This window comes from Telopea speciosissima, chromosome 1 (genome assembly GCF_018873765.1).
Source record: "Telopea speciosissima isolate NSW1024214 ecotype Mountain lineage chromosome 1, Tspe_v1, whole genome shotgun sequence".
Classification (NCBI taxonomy): domain Eukaryota; kingdom Viridiplantae; phylum Streptophyta; class Magnoliopsida; order Proteales; family Proteaceae; genus Telopea; species Telopea speciosissima.
In genome coordinates, this window is record NC_057916.1 from 59,874,996 (window position 1) to 59,888,459 (window position 13,464).

Below are 13,464 nucleotides of genomic sequence, written 5' to 3' on the forward strand. Positions count from 1 at the left end.
AAACATCTTCATAGGTTGAGTGAAGGGAAACCCCAACTCCTGAAGCAATGACTTAATCCACATTAACTCAGCTGTAGTATGTGCCATCGCCCTATATTCAACCACAACACTAGATCTGGCAATAGTAGTTTGTTTCTTGCTTTTCTAGGTGACTAAATTACCACTCACAAAGGTACAATAACCAGTAGTAGACCGCCTATCATCATCAACATCGTCCCAATTAGCATCAGAAAACCCAACCAGATTAGCATTCCAATTAGGTCGATAAATAAGACCCACCAGGAGCACCTTTTAGATATTGCAGCACACAACAAACAACATCCCAATTAATTTTCTTTGGATGTTGCATAAACTGACTAATAACTTTTACGACAAAGGATATATCTAGGCGAGTGATAGTAAGATAAATGAGTTTCCCAACTAGTCTTCTATACCGATGAACATTTGTAAAATCCTCACTCTCAATAGACCCAAGCTTTTGATGGGGATCCATGGGAGTATTTGCAGGTTTGGAAGCAAGCATTCCGGTGTCATTCAGATGGTAAAGAACATATTTCCTTTGAGATAAGCTAACACCTTTCTTGCTTCACAACACTTCAATACCAAGGAAATACTTGAGAACACCCCAGTCTTTCATCTGAAAATGCTGATGAAGATCTGATTTAACTTGAGTAATACCAGAAGCATCATTGGCAGATATAATAATATCATCCACATAGACCACCGCCACCATTTTTGAGCCTTGACGACAAACAAAAACAAAATGATCAGAATAACACTGTGAGAACCCAACCTTAGTGACAATGGAGCTGAACTTATCAAACCATGCCCGTGGCGGTTGTTTCAACCCATAAATTGCCTTACGAAGCTTGCAAACTTTGGTAGAATTCTCCCCCTGAGCAAGTGAGCAACATACCTTGGAGGTTGCTCCATATAAACCTCCTCTTGAAGATCACCATAGAGAAAAGCATTTTTTATATCCATCTGATATAAGGGCCAATCAAAATTAAAGCCAGAGAAATAAAGAAAAAGAACTGAATTCAGGCGGGCAACAGACGAATATAGCCTTTAGCAACCAATCGGGCCTTAAGCCGCTCAACAGAACCATTAGGATTATATTTGATAATATAAACCCATCAACACTTGACAAGATCCTTGCCAGGAGGTAAAGAAACCAGAGTCCAAGTCTGTCGAGATAACAATGCATCCATTTCCGTGTCCATTGCTGCCTTCCAGCTAGGGTGAGGTAACACCGCACGGTGGGTCTCAGGAACAAAGCTAGTAGATAAAGCAGAAACAAGAGGATGATAGTGAGCTGGAAGATGAAAAATTGAGACATTTTTCAATGGGATAAACAATTAAAGACTGGTGGGATTTCTGAGTACATGTGCAGGTACCTTTATAAACAGCAACTGGTAAGTCGATAGAGACCTCAACATCTGAATCAGATGGAGGGGCTGGGGGAACGACGTCTGCAGTACTAAAGAAACAAAGAACTAGGTGTAGTACGGGCAGGAAAGGAGGCATGGTGATGTTTGCCCAGTTTACAACTTCACATTCTTCACCCTTTGGTTGATAAATTATCTCCTCGCTCTATCGAATGTCTTTTATTTGGTTACTCTAGATCACCAGAACCGAGAGAATGAAGAGAAGAGATGGAGAAGGAGAATGGAGAAGAGGGACAGGTGAGAGACTGATGATCGAATTGATCAGTCCCCTGTCCCATAACTTTATTTATATGTCAAACTTACAACCAAGAATTCCCATTACATCTAGGAATCATAGAAATAGAAAATAGAAACATAATGTAACTAGGACTAGAACTAGGACTCAAACTTAGGAATTTAATCTAATTACAAAGACACCAAAAATAGGTATCTCAATTAGAATAAGAATATTCTAATAGAGATACTCATAGCTCGATATACTTCAACAATAGTTTATTCTTGAAAAAATTCAATCATGGTGTCAAATGTAAATAGGATCGGTGATCCCTTTTCTGTGGCTTTACTTGCGGAGCTTAAAATCAATGAGATGATTGTTATCATCTCATCTCTAGACTTCTTGGTATACCGTTAATTAAGATCTTTGATCTTCTAATAATACTTAAAAAGATTTCTATATTGGGTAGGTTTGAGAAAAATATGTTAACGATATGATAATAGTTTTGTCATTTTTTTGAGTGTTAATATTCAGAAATTATACTCCGAGAAGCATGGGAAACCATAATATTTTGTGCTTCCATTTTCCTTTATTTTTTTCTTAGCTTATATAGCTTCTTTCAGTTCAATTAGCATTGTTTTGGTTACCTGTAGATGATCTTTGCCTTTATTTTTACATTATCTAGATTTCTGTTTTAAGTCTTATTTTTGTTGGATCTTTGCCTTCATTTTGTATCAGCTTACTTTGCATTTTCTTATCTGTAGACGATCTTCTTCCTTTGGTTTGCATCAGCTCACTTTGCATTTGCTTATGTGTAGACGATCTTCTTCCTTTGGTTTGCATTATCCGGATGGCTATTTCGGTTCATGATTTTTGCAACATGGGTATTGCCCTTTGCTGCTCCTCTTCTAATTGGAGCTGTCGCAAATAATTTAGTAATCCAGGTATTTTATTGCACTGAACCTTGCATTAATTTAAGTTTGGATGAGACAGAATGTGGGAACAATTAATAACTGGACCTTAATTACTAATTTTGCTCCTCATTGGGATTGTCTACCTTATAAACTTATTCTCAAATTGCGTTGGTATCTACTATTGCAAGGTTCCTTTTGAGGATCTTGTACCATTTTTAACATTGAATAGTTAGCTTTAGTTGTCTAGGAGGTGCTATTGATGATTGATCTGTATTTTCTCATTGATGGATTATATGATTGGATAGACTATTTGTAAAACTTACCTTGACTGATAGCTGTTCAATTCCTCACTTCTCTTGCTTGATTCTTGAAAGTTATGGTAAAAGTCTGCAGAGAAGGTTCATTAGTTAGGTCTTTGCTACTATTTTGAATGCTGTGGGCCATCCACTACCACACCCCACCCCCCCCCCCCAAAAAAAAAAAAAGAAAAAAGGAAGAAGCAGTTTTTCAAATGCATTCCCTGTAATGTTCTCAAACTCTTTCTTTGGTTATGTCTTTGTAAACTGGGATTCTTATTAATTTTTAATTTTTGACATGTTTTCTATTTCTCTGTGATGTTTGTCGTCTATCAAATCCATATTTTGAGAAGGTTCTCTTTTCTTATGTTCATAATTGCTTGATGGGTCTGGTTGTAAATGTACCTGTGAATAGAGATGTTGGAAGTACAAAGCAAAGTACAGCCCATGTTAACAATTTGTTGACCTACCATTGGGTCCCAAACCAGTTTCCAAGTAACCTTAGGCCACAGCTGGGCTTCGGCCTGGATTAGGATTTTATGTAGCTCGGTTAGTTTTGGATAGCTCCCACAAGAGGTTAGAACAGAAACGTAATTGAAGCTTTAAACACAACTACATGGGAATCCTTAGAGAGACTTTTGAGTTAAAATACTTTGGCGGATAAAAAATGCGGTGCCGAGCACCACTTCTGTTACACTTGTGAACTTAGTTTCTGCTTCAAAACCTGGCCATATGCCTTGATTTTTTGTGTCCAGAAATCTTCGTTGGTTGGACAATGGGAGAGGGCCCCACCCTTTGCCCGGGGGGGCATCTTGCACCGAGGCAGACATGTAATTCTAGAAAATCCACATTATCGCCTTCTCTACATATTGAAAATAGTTAGTAATATCTGAATAAATAGATGGATTGATTAATAATGCGCTTGACTTGTCTCTTCCCAAATTACTTGATCAGGGATCTTGTCCAGCATGCCGACAGAAGTTCACGGGATATAAGAACCAAGTGATTCGTTGCGTAGGATGTGGGAACATTGTTTGGCAGCCGAAAGGTGATTTTTCCTCAAGAGGTGGTGGTAGAGGCACTAACTCATCAACCTCGAGACCTGATTTTATTGATGTGGAGTTTGAGGAGAAATGAGAGAGAAAGCCATGGGTGGTGGTGGGTTATTTCTTGAACTTCCCACAGATAATGAATGAGAGAAATGAAGAGAAAAAGAAAAGAGGGGAGCTGACAATCTTGTTTGCCTCCTTATTTCATGTTCATGATATGTTTCTTGTTTACGGCTTCTCTTGTAAAGTATAGAATTGATTGTAGGAATGATTCTGTATGCTAAATTTGTATAATTGTTCTCTATCTGAAGAATGGATGGAAGATATAGGAAATTGTATAATTGAGCTACGGGCTCTTCTGTAGGCCTTACTACTGCTGTTATTACCAACACAGGCATTCTCTCTATTGAAAATTTTATGGACTGAGCTGAGATTTCTGCAGAAGTTATCCTCTATGAGAAATACAGAGAGATACTGCTAAATGTCATCTGTGAGTGTTTGGGATGTCCAGAAGAAAGCATGGAGAGGAAGGAAAGAACGTAACCTCTATTACCTATGTAAAAATGATTGTGAAAGAAGTGTGCACATGTTTCTGTTCCCCTCTTTTCCCTTTTGAAGTGCCTTCTCTGACATCATGTACCACTCTAGAATCAAATATGTTCAGAATATCCTACATAACATGCTATCTCATGAGGAGCTGAGCTGATACTTGGGAGGTAAGTACTGCCTGTAACTACAAAGTGAAGGAAATTGTATTGATCTACAGGTTCTTTTACTGAGAAATGGTACAGTTTTTCTTGTATCTGTTTTCTGCATAAAAGTGATGGCATCTTGGTGTGTCATACAAGTGTCACTTAGGGAGAAAATCAACTTAACATAAGATGGATGTTTTTCCTCATTCAGCTCGGCCACTTATCGCATTCAATCCAAAGAGATTATGGTAAAGTAGTACAAACAAAATACAAATTTGAAAAGGAAATTCAAAGTTCCGAGTTTCCCCCAAAAAAGATAATTGTTTTGCAAACCTCACAAATTGCTCAAGGTCCGCCTTTTCAGGGGGTGTGGTGGTCATTTTGCTTGGCCTTGTGTCTAGGCGTAGGGTCACGCATCGCACACGATCAGGTAGCATTCTTTCTCCCAAAACATTTTGTATCTTATCATGAAAACATTAAAGGTTTATTTACTAATGGAAAGGAATACAAAGTTGTGAAGTTCAACCTTAGATCATAGTTGGAAAACTAGGTTTTCTTACTTGACTCGTCTTTTAGAAAAATATGGTGACTTGGCCTTGTCAAAATTGGTCAAGGCGAGTCACAAATTTTTGTTTTAATGCAATAATATTTATTAATTAGTAAAAAATCAGAAAAATACAGAAAAAATATATGGAAAAACTAGAAAAAAAAATGAAGGAATCACACATCAATGCATTTTGAGTTTATACCATTGAACAAGAGAAGGGAGACAAGGGGAGGGTTTCTTACTGTTTTGGAATATGGATTTACTATTTTACTCAACTCAGTTTCTAAGTGAATTAGCTTTATGGTTTTTTAAAAAACGACTACTAGTAAAGTCTGTCATGACTCAGGTAAAAATTCTTAATCTTATTTACTTAAATGATTTATGATCGAGTCTCATCAATTTTTACCCTAACCTAGTCTGCATGATTCTTGACCAGGTTTTCCAAAATTGTGACATGACTCAGGCGACTCAGCCCAGTCAAAACCTAGTTTTCCAACTATGATTTAGAACCCAATCAGTGAAGTTTCTCATCACAACACTATGATGTGAGTTTTGATAGCTAGAGTGTTTGTTTGTGGTTTTCCTTAGCTCTCAAGGTTTCTAGTTTCTTCGCTCTTGGATCTCCTCCTATGCAAATATCTCCTCCCATGAGGGGTCTTTTTGATTGTGTAATGGTGCCTATTCTCTTCTGGTTGAGGTGTGCTAAATCTCTGAGTCCTCGTCATGTTTCTTAGTGCGTGCCTTTCTCCCTCTTGTTATGGTACTGGAGAGTTTATTCCCCGTCCAGAAGGAAAGTAGCTAGTAGGCTGCCAATTATACAATGTGAAGCATAAGGCAGATGGAGCCATCGAGAGGTACAAAACAAGGTTGGTTTCAAGGGCTTTACACAAACCTATGACATTGACTATCAAGATACTTTTGCTCTAGTTGCTAAAATGAACTCGATTCGTGTCCTATTAAAATGAACTCGATTTGTCATTTTTTACGTATCGACCAAGTTATGGTCAAAACAATGGGCATAGGTCAAACCCAGAAACTGCAATTTAGTCTCTGCGGATGATGTTTGCGGAGGCTGGTTCCATCCTCCACATAACCCAGAATTGCTGAGTTGCAGCTCAGCTCGGGTCTATGCTTGATCCATGGTTAGAGGGGCTTACAGTGGGTCATTATGGGAGTAATTTTAGCCTCCTAAAACTCCATTTTACACATGGGTTCAATCCTCAATGGAATCCATACATTGGGTTGGGTTTTAGCATCAAGATCCCTTCAATTTGGGGTTCTTCAATGGGGGTTTCATTATGGTTTGGCCATGGGGTTGGTAACCAGTCATTGGAGGTCACTAATTAACATCAATAATATTAAATAGAAGGTATAACAAGAAGCCCTATTATTTGACTAGAGATTGGATAGGTTCCATCATCAAGAATCCTCAAATTGGAGGTTCTTTAAGAGGGTTTCATGGCAATTAAGCCATGGGGTTGTGGATGAGTGATTTTAGGTCAATAGTTGATGCCTTTAACTTCAAATAGAAGGTCTCATTACAGTAGAGTAAGAAGTCTAAGGGTTTGGTTAAAGATTGAATGGTTGCCAATCAAATTCAAATGGAAACAACCTAGAACTTGCATGAACTAGCTCACTTACAATGAGGTTAGTGTTGGATGTAACGCTTATTTGTCCATCAAACCCAATTTAATTTGATTAAATTAATTAATTTAGTTTTATTTAATTATGAGCTTGTCATAATTGTATATTGCATCTGCCCAATTCAAACCATTTTGTTCATAACTAAGGATAGATTTGGGCAATCTGTTATGTGGTTGCTATATTTTATATTCGTACAATAGTGATTGGACCAAAATGTAAATATAGGCACATTTTGTGTTGAACATGATCCACGGGGATTCCCGAATTATTCACCGTCAAGTTGTAGTTGCAACGGGAATCTCCGGTAGTTATTTTCTCTGTACTTGAGAGACACATGCTATTTTATTTATGTTCTGTACATTTGTGGTGTATCAATGGTTGATGTCTACCGAAAAGACTGACTAAATATCGGTAGCTCAGTGTGCACAATGTAAATAGTTATGGATGTGATGCTCAATAAAGTTTTCACTGCCCGAAAAGGGAGAACACAAAAAAAGAGAGTGAACGGATTTGATTGTGCCAAATCTAAGGCCTTTGTATTTTGTAAAGTGTTTGCAAAGAGTATTTTATTTTATTAATATTAAATTAAATGTATTTTGAAAAGAGTTTTCAAAGAGTTTTATGGCCAATCAAATTCCTCCATACTCGCGCGATAAATTATAATGGATCGAAATTTTGGCAGTGACATTTATTCCATGGTTGCAATGGCCCATTATAGGTGTTAGTAGTGTGGGGAGAAAATATAATAAAATTACTTACCGCAAGGGATTTTTCAGGTTACATCCTAGTAGGATCTTCCTTTATTACGATTTTAGATAAGTTTTGCCCTTATATGCAATTTAGAACAATCTTATTGGCTACCCTTTAGGATCACACCACTTGGTTAGATCTGGACCGTAGGTTTGCCACTTCCTCAATTAGGTCTCTATATATATAAAGAGACCTAAGGCCAAAGATGATTGATGATGATAGAGAAAAAATCATTAGAACAATTTACACAAAATTGTGAGAGAGCTTAGAGAGAGAAAAAAATAGCCTTCTTCTTCCTCAAGCATTATTGGCCATTGGAGGTGAAGCAAGCTTGGGAGATTTTCTTCAAGTGTTGTATTCCTTTGGAGGAACACACCATTTGAGTATTCTAGGTGACCTTACTCTCCCCTTGAGGTTAGTACATTAATGTGTTTATTGAGATCCTTGCATGCTCATAAAATTTTATGATTACATGAGAATTCCATCGCTTTCGCCGCCACTAACAATTGGCATCAGAGTGTAGGTTCTTCATTAAACACATGTCAAAATCAACTTGCAATCTTCTTTTTCTTCCTCCATTATTGTGTTTTGAGTTTTTTGAATTTTGAGCATTGTACACAAAATTTGAAGTTGACAATAGATGAAACGAAGGAGAAGAGGCCACACTAGTCGAAACCGCTGGCCGGCAGCTGTGGCAAATAGGCATGGCTTGGTAGCCGTGCCTGCTGGCCAGCTTGTCAGCAGATGTGGGGCGGGCAGTCATGCGCAGGCGCAGCCTGCATACCGGCAGCGTGCACGCAGGCAGCGGCCCTTGCATTTCAAAAAAAAAAAAAAAAAGGGTCCATAGGGGTTGGGGAAGATGATGATTTTTGAAATTTTGTATGTGTGCATGTGATGTAGATTTAAAAAGTTCATATTCTTCACGTCAAATTCCATCTTGTAAGCTCAATTAATGGAGTTCTAGTTGAAGCTATTTTAATGGAGATTGCTTGAAGATGCTCTAATTGTGTTTTGAACACAATAGGACTTTTAGCAAAGTTTTCTAATTAGATTAGGAAAGTTGGATTTGTGAGCAAGATTGCCTAATTAAATTAGGAAACTTGTATTTGAATTAATTTTCTATTTTGGATAGGAATCTAAATCTAATTAAGTTACTCACAATATTTTGACCAAAAAAAAAAAGTTGCTCACAATATAATGAGAATTTAAAAGGAGTGGGATTCTGATTTCCTATTTGGAATCAAACTCTAACTATTTTCTCTTATGAATGAAAATTGATTTTAAATAGGAATCCTAACTTGATTAAGAAAGTCCAAATTAAAATAGGATTCTATTTAATTGTAAATTGACCCATGGGACCCACTTTATTAATACATGGGTTGGACCCATGGGACGCACACGGTTCGGCCTTGGTCGAACAAAGGGCCGACCCACATGGGTTTGACCCATGGGCCGATCCATGTGGATCGGACCACTTGGGTTGACCCGAATTGTAAATAAAAAAAAAAAAAGTTTTAAATGAAATATATGCAAATGTTATTTTTTATGAGAACCGAAATGCATTTTCATTCTAACATCGTTTAATTAAAGAAATTTCAGAATAGTTCTTGAAATTGTGTAATTAAACAAGTATTTTTTTAAATTATAATTTTGCCTCCATTGCATTTTATTATGAGATAATATAAAGAATGCAATGCTTTCTTGAGTACATGCCTACCTATCATGTATAGATTGCATATCCAAGTGTTGGGTATTAAAGTTGATACTTGAATCATTTTTAGAGAGTTAAAAGTGGGATTATGAGATTCATGTGGTATTAGCACTTTGATTTTGGGCAATTGATCTAACCATTTGTTTTGTAGCATGGAATGGTTATGGGATTAAGTATGTGATGGTTGTTTTATATTCATGTTACTTCTTAATTTCTCCCCCTTTTCTTACCCCATTCTAAATGGTTGTATCCCCATTGGGCAGCCCTATAATTGGAGGGTTGGTTTCCTAAGGTTTTCTAAATAGTTGTAAAATTTTAATCTTTATTTTAAATTCATGAGATGTAATTTAATTTTATACTCAATGGATGTAACCGCTTGAAGACATGAGATGATCTTTGAGATGAAAGAAGAGGACCGTGACTTCAAGGAAGACAAATTTTCGAGTGGTAGCTTCTCATGTTTCAAGGAGTTGAAGACCTTCGAGAATCCCATGACCGTACCATATTCTTGCTTACTTTATTTGCTTTATATGGTTTACTACATGTTAGTACATAGGGTAATATTTGCTTGTGCGCGTTACTAGATGCATATGATGTATGATGGTTAGGAGTAATATGGTTAATGCGTAGTAATGTTAAAATTACCTTATTACCCTTGACTAAGTAAAGTAAGTAATAGTGTGGGAATCTTTAACGGTTAGAATCCCGTGGCCTCCTATCGCGATGAGAGAATGGACTATCCATAGACCACTTTGGGAACTCCGAAAGGCTAACCTTAGTGATCAGTGGATAAGTAGCATCCTCCCATCTCCGACGTATTAAACGATCATAGTAAATAGGTATAGCCTGAGTGTCAGCATTACCTAAGAGCCATGAATTGTTTTGAGGAGATAGGTACCTACTTGACTTGAGTATGCAGTGAACTCCGAAAGGCTAAGCTGTCACTCAGGTGGCCAAAGTATATTGGAGGTCAACCCTTATATTAGGGTATTGACAGCAAAGTATATGCATAGTGAACTCCGAAAGGCTAAGCTATGCACATTAAAGGCTTAGAAGACTCCAATTCACATTTTCGATTGAGAGGGATGTTGATTTTATGAGTTACCATTGGAATGTGATGCATGTTTCCTTAATTATTTTGATGGTATGGTTGCTAATTAATTGCTTGTACGTTCTTTGTAGACCCTAACTGCCATCAATATAACCAACAATGCCGCCCTCAATTCCCTACTTAATGACAACAGACTGACCGAGACTAATTACCCCAAGTGGAAGTGAAAGCTTATACTTATTCTGAAGATAGAGAAGATCCACCATGTCATTGCTACTGATGGACCTCCCTTACCCCACACCACTGAAGGTGACGAGTATGTGGCTTGGGAGACCTTCAAAGAGAAGGACGCTTTGACCACCACCTATATTCTTAGCTCCATTGATAAGAACCTCCAGAGCTCATGTGATGACTTGGAATCAGCCAAGGATGTGATGGAACACTTAGAGCAGAATTTTGGCAACCAAGATTGTCTTGCACGCCAACAAATCTCCTCAGCGCAATTCTCTGCAAAGATGCATGACAGTACCACAATCCAGGATCATATGATGAAGCTTACCAAGCTCTTCTCTGGATTGGAGAATAACGGTACTATATTTGAGTTGGACTTCAAGATAGAGATTATCTTTGCCTCACTTCCTGACGCCTATAGCTCTTTTATCATGAACTTCCACATGAATAAAGTAGTGGTTAACAACGTCTCTGAGCTTACTAACATGCTTATAGAAGTAGAAAGTATGCTTAAGAAAAATAAGGTTGTTTATCTTATTACTGAGAAGAGTTCTCAGAGTTCAAAGAACAAGAAAAAGAAGAGGACTAAGAAAAGCAAGAAAGGCAAGTCAACCGGTGTGAAAGAGGGAGGAGTGCAGAAGAAAAAGGCCAAAGCTGTCAAAGGAAAGTGTTTCCATTGTGGAAAGACTGGACACTAGAAGAGAAACTGCCAAGAGTACCTAGCTTCCTTGAAGAAGGACAAGCCAAAGATAGGTATTTTTGAATATTTTATTGTTTCTGAATCTCTTATGTTGGTTGGACCAACTAGCATGGGGTGTGTGAACTCTGGGTCCACCGCACACATTTACAATAAGTTGCAGGGATTCAGGAGAGCAGAAGGACAAGAAGGAATGAAATCACCCTCAAAGTTGGAACTGGAGATGAAGCTGAAGTAGTAGCTGTAGGAACTTTTTTCATTTATTTTAGCAATGCTGGTTATTTGAAACTTAATAATTGTTATTACGTACCTGGATTTAGTAGGAATTTGATTTTGGTTTCAAGACTTATTGATGATGGTTATAAGGTTTCATTTGATAATGATATGATCATTACTCATTAGGGCAAGTTTATTGGCTCTGGTTTTAAATTGAATGACCTTTACTTTCTCAATTCTGTCTTGAATGAATCCGGTGATTCCAGCATGAAAGTTAATGTAATGAAAAGAAAGTACTCTCTAGATAATCAAACTTATTTATAGCATCTTAGACTAGGCCACATAGGGATAGACAGGATAAATAGGTTAGTTAAGGATGGACCTCTTGAAAGTCTAGAGGTTCTACCATTTCCAACCTCTGAATCATGTCTACAAGGTAAAATGACCAAGTTAGCCTTTCCTAAGAAAGGAGGAAGAGCCAATGGAACGTTAGATTTAATCCACTCAGACGTTTGTGGATCACTGAATATCACTGCTAGGCAGGGATATCAGTACTTCGTCACTTTCACCGATGACTATTCACGTTATGGCTATGTTTATCTAATGCATCGCAAATCAGAAACCTTTGAAAAGTTCAAAGAGTTCCAAACCAAGGTTGACAACCAATTAGATAGGCGTGTTATATGCCTCAGATCCGATTGAGGAGGTGAATACTTATCCGACGAATTCTTGGACCACTTACAAGATAAGGGGATCTTATCACAGCTGACAGCACCAGGCAAACCACAACAAAATGGTGTGTCAGAGCGTAGAAACAGAACTCTGTTAGACATGGTTTAATCCATGCTCACCTATTCTCAGTTGCACTTGTCATTTTAGGGATATGCATTGGAAACAACTATATACATTCTAAACAGGGTTCCAAGAAAGTTTGTGCCCAAAACACCAAATGAGTTGTGGACAGGGCGCAAGCCTAGTCTATGACACTTTAAGGCATGGGGTTGTGTTTCACATGTGAAACGACAGCATGCAGACAAGCTTGAACCCAGGACTGATAGATGCCATTTCCTAGGCTACCCCAAAGGCATTGTGGGTTACTATTTCTATAACCCAACGGAGAAAAGGGTGTTTATAAGTAAACACGCCATGTTTCTCGAGGATGACCAAATTGCACCCAGAATTGAGCCGATTGTAATTCAAGAGTTGGATAACATGGATACTCAGATGGTCCCTACACCACCACCGGTTGAAACTTCACCACCGGTGATGAATCCTATAGAGCCTAGGCGCAGTGGGAGAACAATCAGGGCTCCTGACCATTTGGTTTTCTTTAGCGAGGAATCAAACAAATTAGAGGAGTTCTACATGGTCGTCGATACTTCGGATACGGATCCCTGCACCTACCAAGAGGCTATATGAGATGTGGATGCAACTAGATGGTTAGATGCTATGAAAGCCGAAATGGACTCCATGTACTCCAATGGCGTTTGGACTTTAGTAGATCCACCTGAAGGCATTAAGCCTATAGGATGCAAATGGATCTACAAGAAGAAGAAAGGCGCCGATGGAAGTGTGGAGAGATATAAGGCAAGGCTGGTAGCCAAGGGCTATACCCAAAGAGAAGGCATAGACTATGAGGAGACCTTCTCGCCAGTCGCAATGTTAAAATCCATTCGGATTTTACTTGCCATAGCAGCACACTTCGATTATGAGATCTGGCAGATGGATGTCCAAACAGCCTTCCTGAATGGACATTTACATGTCTCAGCCAGAGGGGTTCATTTCCCATGGGGAAGAGAACAAAGTGTGCAAATTGTTGACGTCAATCTATGGACTTAAACAAGCATCTAGAAGCTGGAACATCAGGTTTGATCAAACGACCAAAGAGTTTGGTTTTGATCAGAATGTTGGTGAGCCATGTGTCTACAAGAAACTCAGTGGGAGTTTGGTCTGTTTCCTTGTCCTATATATAGATGACATACTTCTCATTGGAAATGATGTTCG

At 38.2% G+C, this 13,464-nt stretch overlaps 2 protein-coding genes across 2 annotated transcripts in view; both read left to right on the top strand.

Moving 5' to 3' along the window:
- Positions 1-4,306, top strand: part of LOC122641474 — a 33,616-nt gene extending 29,310 nt beyond the window's left edge. Inside the window, exons 3-4 of the mRNA XM_043834724.1 lie at positions 2,481-2,606; positions 3,827-4,306. Of these exons, the coding sequence (XP_043690659.1) occupies positions 2,481-2,606; positions 3,827-4,009 (309 nt within the window). The 3' untranslated portion in view covers positions 4,010-4,306. The remainder of the gene's footprint in view (positions 1-2,480; positions 2,607-3,826) is intronic.
- Positions 4,307-9,654: 5,348 nt separating this feature from the next.
- Positions 9,655-11,245, top strand: LOC122652015. Its single transcript, XM_043845641.1, has 2 exons — positions 9,655-9,762; positions 10,565-11,245. The coding sequence occupies exons 1-2, from the start codon at positions 9,655-9,657 to the stop codon at positions 11,243-11,245; spliced, it is 789 nt and encodes a 262-aa protein (XP_043701576.1).
- The last annotated feature ends 2,219 nt before the right edge of the window (positions 11,246-13,464 follow it).